Genomic DNA, 6,252 nt, shown 5'->3' with positions numbered 1-6,252 from the left:
GGTAGCGTTGGCCTGTGAGTTCAGATAATATTGTGCCAGGCCGCAGCTGGGACTAAAAAATACTTTGAGGAAGCTATATTTTAAAACAATACAGGGTTTAACAAGTAACTGAAATATTATAACTCTGCCAAGGAATGCGGAGGAGTTATGTGAGGATCGGTGTACGTTTGTCCTTCTGTGAAACTGTCTGTGTACATTACTCAAAAATGGACTAACGGATTTGGATGAAATTTTCAGGGAAGGTCAGAAATGACACAAGGACCACCTCATTAAATGTTGGCAGTGATGCGGCTTATAGTACACTTACATTCACAGCTACGGACAATTTAGAGTTACCAATTAACCTCAGTATGTTTTTGGACTGTGGGACGAAGCTGGAGGACCCGCAGAAAACCCACACAAGCACAGGGAGAACATGCAAACTCCACGCAGACAGATCCTAAACCCAGGCCAGGATGGGAACCAGGGATTTTCTAGCTGTGAGGGAACAGCGCTAACCACCATGCAGCCAAATGTTGTAATTTTTTTTAATAATTGAAAAAGAAATGAAAAAAAATGACTAATTAGACTAAAATTGTCTATCTTGATATCTGTCCAAGTAACCACAATATGATTTTTATTTTTTTCATTCAGCCCATAAGAAACCATATTACCAGAAATGAATGTTGTAATTTTTTTTAGACCTCTGCTTTAAGACAGCACTAAAATAAATGACAAAGTATGTGTTTTGCATTTACAAAAACTATTTAGACATCATTCTTATAAATGCATCTGTGATTTCTACCACCTATGGCTGTCTTGATTTCCAAAGCACAAAGAATGTACAGGTGCAGTGACCTGACATAGTTATTACAGATGAGGTTAGTGGACTCCTACACTCTTATGATGTGTTTTCTCATCACATCTGTCCAATCAGATGACAGCACCAGGTTTAAATCCTGGTATTAGTGTCTGGTTTTACAGTGCGGTATTGATGTAGCCACTTCCACAGTCAAGTGGGGTTTCAGCATCCAACACATTCTGTACCTCCATACACACTGTCACAGCAAGGGACTGACAGTGACTCATTTATTATTTAACTTGTTTACAAGAATGTCACGGATGATGACATATAATTAGCATAACATTATAAAGTACATTAATGATGCATATTTACTAACTGTACAATATATTCAGTTATCACACCTTGAAAAAACTGTGCAGAACTGGTTCCCACTCACACTGTTAACCATACGTATTTAGCATCAACTAAAAAAAGCATACATAATATAAAAACAACATACAGTGGTTTGAATTTAGCCGTGATATTAAAATATGTTTATGTGTAACTTTTATGAAGCAGTTTCAGTCATCTGGACAGTGCACAGTCTGGGTTGTGGCCCAGATCAGCGAGGTGCACAGCAAACTCTGAGTGCCAGTCTCTGTCGAAAACCGCCCTGAGCTGGCTGTGCAGGGTTTCATTCTGCTGTGTCGGGTGAGGAGCATGCTGGGAAATCACCAGACCCACTCCAGCTGTGGTCATAAAGTAGTCCCCTGACCAGTTGGAGGTACCTAGGAGACAACACAGCATTATCTGGTTTATGATTAACTCAGCCAACTAAACACTTTAAATACCTGTTTGTTATCTTTAACTCAAGAATAAATGTATAGAAATATGAAGCGCTGCTCACCAATGTAGGCTACTTCATCAGTCACCATGTATTTATTATGGTTGACTCTGGAATATGGAATATCAGACTGGTTTCCCACAGGCACAATGTATAGTTTCTAAAAAAAATGAAAAAGAATTATTAAAGCAAAACTGATATAACTTTTAGATGTTCAGTAGATGCATTTTACTCCATGTGGAGTCTTACTATCTGGATGCTGATATGGTGCTGAGGAAAGTCCATGGAGGCCAGAGACTGAAGAAAAGGCAGCATGGCAGGATCAGAGTCTCGGCCACAGCTGATCAGCATCCTGATCTTCACCTTCCTCTCGAATGCAGCCGTCCTGATGGCATCATCAATGACGGGCCAGTATCTGCTCAATTAAAGGAAACATTCTAAAGTGAGGAGGTCCAATAAAACATGTTTTATAGGTGGAAACATAATGGAGGGTTGGGGTCACCTCTGAGGCCTGCCAAAGCGTGTGGTGGGGAAATACTCCATGACAGCTACATCGACGAAGTGTTGAGCCTCTGAGATGGTGGAGAGAATCGCCTCCAGGTCCTGAGTCCTCGATGGAGGACAGAACGGCGGTGGAGAACCCTGAGAGGAAGCAAAAATAACAAAACAACAGGAACATATGACCCAAAAGTTGTTTGAATTCCTGATCCATGTGTTGCCAGTATGATCACTCACAGGGAATTTTTGGAGTCATTTCAGTTGTTATTACTCCGCCAAGGAACGCGGCGGAGTTACGTGGTGATCGGCATATATTTATCTGTCTATTAGTCTGTCTGTTTGTCTGTTAGCAACATTACTCAAAAATGCAGTTGGATGAAATTTTCAGGGAAGATCCAAAATGACACAAGGATCAACTGATTAGATTTTGGCAGTGATGCTGTTTATAGTCTGAATTCAAGGATTTGTTAAAGATTTCTGTATCATTGTGAGATAACGGAATGGTGAACTGTAACTATGACAACAAGAAAAGCACTCAAAGAGCACAGTACTCTGCCAAGGCTGCTCAATTGTTGTATCATTTCCAACGGATAAGTCCGGATAAGTCTGCAGTAGTGGATTTGTAGTGGATCCAGGCTATAAGCGGCATCATTGCCAAAATCTAATGAAGTGGTCGTTGTGTCTTTTCTGACTTTCCCTGAAAATTTCATCCAAATCCGTTTGTCTGTTTTTGAGTAATGTTGCGAACAGACAGACAGACAGACAAACGTACGCTGATCGTCACTTAACTCCGCCACTTTCCTTGGCGAAGTAATATTATTGTCAGATCTTAATGTCTAAATTAATGAGGTGAATTTGCATAATCAAATACATTAAATTATATTATAATATATATACAATAAATTGTACATATTATATTAACAATAATTTTGTTTATTGTTTAAAATAAGTTAGCCAGGAAATTTGTTAGAGTATATAATACCATAGGCTCGCAACCTTAATACTTAAATTAATCAGGCACATTGCATAATTCATAATATTGTTGGTTGTCAACCTTATGATCTAAATTAATTTGGTCAGTTTGTAATTTTAATATTATTAATAATACTGTTTATTGTTCATAATGAAGTTAGTCAGGAATCTTTGGGAGTATGCAGTATTATAAGGTCATAACTTTAATATGGTAATAATAATGTAAATTTGCATACTTGATAATATTGTAGAATCTGATCATTCATGTTTAAATTAGTCAGGTAATTTCTAAATGTATATACTATTGTAAGATCTTAACATTACTATTTGAATTATTAAAAAAAAAAATTCCTAATTAACAATACTGTAGGACCCTAACCTAATAAATACATACAATACAAATTAAATTTGTATTTTGTGTAAAATTGTCAGGTCTTGACCTTGTTATTAAAACCTTTAAGGTAAATTTATAACAAAAATCATACTTTATTTCTCCACTGGAAAGCCCTTTGGCTCACCGACGATTAAAATGTGCTATATATTAATAATGGTAATGTGATTTGACATGACTTTTAAGGTTTTATTCCTTAATATTTATTGTATTTGACATTCCTAACATATTGCATTTTTATTACTATTATTATTTTGTTTTGCTTTGTTTTAACTTTATCTTAGTTGTTATGTTGCTTTCCGGTTATCCTGCTTTTGTGTTGTCTGTCCAAGCACTTAGCGAACCCTTGCTTTTAAATGCGCCATACAAATGAAGTTATTATTATTCTAAAGCTAATATAAACCCAGATTTTTCTGTTTAATGGTTGTCATGACTAAAGTTACACACTGTGTGGTCACTTCTCTGGAAATGCAAACAATAACCCTTTATCCATCTGAATAAGAGCTTCCATGAAAACAGGAAGTGAAACTTAAGGAACTGACTGAAAGGTACAGGTTGGTGGAGACGTTGTCCTCTTTGACCAGCAGGGGGTGCTGTTTGTTGATATCAGTCTCAAACTTTGCAGGCCAGGGCTGAGGCAGGGAGCTGTTGGATTGTCCCATCTCCCAGTATGACTGGAAGATCTTATGGAGGTCCTTCGCCAGACTGGAACAGTTGTACACCACCACCCCCAGTTCCTTCACCTATAGTCAAAGGTTGAATATGAAATTGTTGGTTTAGATGTTGAAATAAGCTGCTGTATTTGTATAATCAATGGTTTCACCTGTGTTAGAGCCCTCCAGTCCATGTTGGCACTTCCAATAAACACATGTTTTCTGTCCACGATCCAGAACTTGCTGTGGAGGACACCTTTTGTTAGGCGCCCAAAGTTCACCTTCCTAACCTGAACTCCTGTAGTCAGACAGGAAACAGATTTCAGGGAAGCTAGTGTGAAAGTGTGCTACAAATCAAAACAACGTGTGAATAGAAGAGTCCCTTCCAAACCTTTCAGCTTTAGGCTCTCCAGATCGGTGGAGTTTGTCCTGACGGTGGGAACACTGGTCACCACTCGGACAGACACGTTCCTGGAGGGCAGATCTTCAAGTTCTTTCAGGATGTCTCTGCCCTGCCAAGGACAGACGGACTCGGTTAAAGACATTCTTTCAATAAGGCTTTATATTTAATTACAGGCAATATTTTCATTATTTTTCACAGCTTCAGTTCACTCACAGGCAAGTCAGAGGAAGAGTTAATGTTGATGTCTTCTCCAGTTAATGTCCAGTAGAAAGACACCACATCCACTTGGTGTGTTGCCCCGGAGATAAGATCTTTCCAGGCTTCTACCAGTGGGAGCCCGAGCGTTACATTGGCTTTAAATTTCATATGTTGAGGAATGCTCTCCACAAGGGTCATACTGGGGGATAAAACAAAGACGTCCGCTGAGGGGATTCTTTGAAGAGCCAGTTGGGAGGGAAAAAAAGTCCTGGTGCAATTTAGAGAAGCTAATCTTGAATCATTAAGTCAATAGATGTGGATTTGGATTTGGGAGTTTAGTGGGTTCACGAGCTAATTCTTCATGGCAAATACATTTTAAAAAAGTATCTATCTTGTATAGTTGAAGAGGAAACATGCAGCTTAATACCACAGTATTTAACATCAATTTATCAGATTTATGACAGAAACCTGGTCTACCATACAACACATTTGCTCAAAAGAATCATAATTCAATGTATAACTACAATTCAGTTTCATGAAGTCAATTATGTCAGGTTTAATAGGTGTAGGTTTAATTTGAACATCCAGGAAACTTTCAGCATCAAACACTCAAACGTGAACTTTTCAACACCGATTTGTATTTTTTTTGGCTCCAATTCAGGGTGGAAATGCCTTTATTTTTGCACAGGAAATACAACATTCAGACACAACTTGCAAACATTACAGCAGTTTTCCAAAATGCATACTTTCTAAATACCAAGGGGGATGTGGGTGTAAACACATCTTTCGGCTGATCAAATATTTGCAGACAAGAATGGAATGCAGCCACGTTCTGACCCTATCATGAGTTCTATGGGATTCCTACCTGCACTGGTCAATAGAGAAGTTACTCCCACCGGCGTCCTGTGGAAGTGTCTCATGATCTTTGGGTTCTGGCGGTCTCTCCAGCACAGCGATGGCAAGCAGAACCCCGAGGACTGTCAGACAGCCCAAAACCACGGCTAGTGCTACACAGCTGGTCGACCCCTAGGAAGTTTTGGCAGGAAAACATTTTTTGTAAGTATCTCACGAAACAGAGCAAACAGTTTGGTTAATGCTTGATGCAGTCTTACCTTTTTGTTTGAAACGTAGTTGTCATGAAGGCTGGCATACATAGAGCTCATGTTTCCCCTTTTGAGAATCTAATAAAGATCAAAAGCAGGTTATTTTCATCCCGGATGGAAAATAAACAAGCCCAAGATCCTTCAGCTCCGACCACACTAATTTTGCAGCTGAAATGGTTGAAATGCCAGAATGTGTTTGTTTCAAAGTAATGAAAGGGAAAGCGACTTACAGAAAGCAGATGCAGCTACTTTTCTTCTCAGTAAGAGCTTGTTTTTTCCCTTGTAGCTTTCAGACGAAACTGAGCTGAAGTGATAACTGTGCTGCTGAATATATCAGAGCACAGTTCCTGTTTTTACTTTCATTTCTGGTTGTGAGGCATGTATTTACTCAGGAGATAAAAGGGGGAAAAGTGTAGTGAGAGAAAAC

At 38.8% G+C, this 6,252-nt stretch overlaps 1 protein-coding gene across 1 annotated transcript; it reads right to left on the bottom strand.

The window, feature by feature from the left end:
• Positions 1-1,051: 1,051 nt before the first annotated feature.
• LOC111582270 (5'-3' exonuclease PLD4) lies at positions 1,052-6,190 on the bottom strand. Its single transcript, XM_023290872.3, has 11 exons — positions 6,056-6,190; positions 5,835-5,903; positions 5,588-5,748; positions 4,738-4,921; positions 4,513-4,633; positions 4,292-4,419; positions 4,011-4,211; positions 2,110-2,249; positions 1,857-2,022; positions 1,671-1,767; positions 1,052-1,551 (listed from the first exon to the last, which is right to left on the bottom strand). Exons 2-11 carry the CDS (start codon positions 5,883-5,885, stop codon positions 1,349-1,351), a joined length of 1,452 nt encoding a protein of 483 aa, XP_023146640.2. The 5' UTR covers positions 5,886-5,903; positions 6,056-6,190; the 3' UTR covers positions 1,052-1,348.
• Positions 6,191-6,252: the final 62 nt, after the last annotated feature.

Source organism: Amphiprion ocellaris, chromosome 20 (genome assembly GCF_022539595.1).
Source record: "Amphiprion ocellaris isolate individual 3 ecotype Okinawa chromosome 20, ASM2253959v1, whole genome shotgun sequence".
NCBI lineage: Eukaryota > Metazoa > Chordata > Actinopteri > Pomacentridae > Amphiprion > Amphiprion ocellaris.
This window is presented reverse-complemented; position numbering and strand designations above follow the sequence as displayed.

Excerpts from the sequence above, each read along its gene's own strand:
- LOC111582270 (XM_023290872.3), bottom strand. The coding sequence starts at position 5,885 with ATGAGCTCTATGTATGCCAGCCTTCATGACAACTACGTTTCAAACAAA. Across the intron at positions 1,768-1,856 it reads ACCATATCAGCATCCAGATA|AAACTATACATTGTGCCTGT; the intron begins GTAAGACTCCAC and ends CATTTTTTTTAG. Across the intron at positions 1,552-1,670 it reads TGATGAAGTAGCCTACATTG|GTACCTCCAACTGGTCAGGG; the intron begins GTGAGCAGCGCT and ends GTTGTCTCCTAG.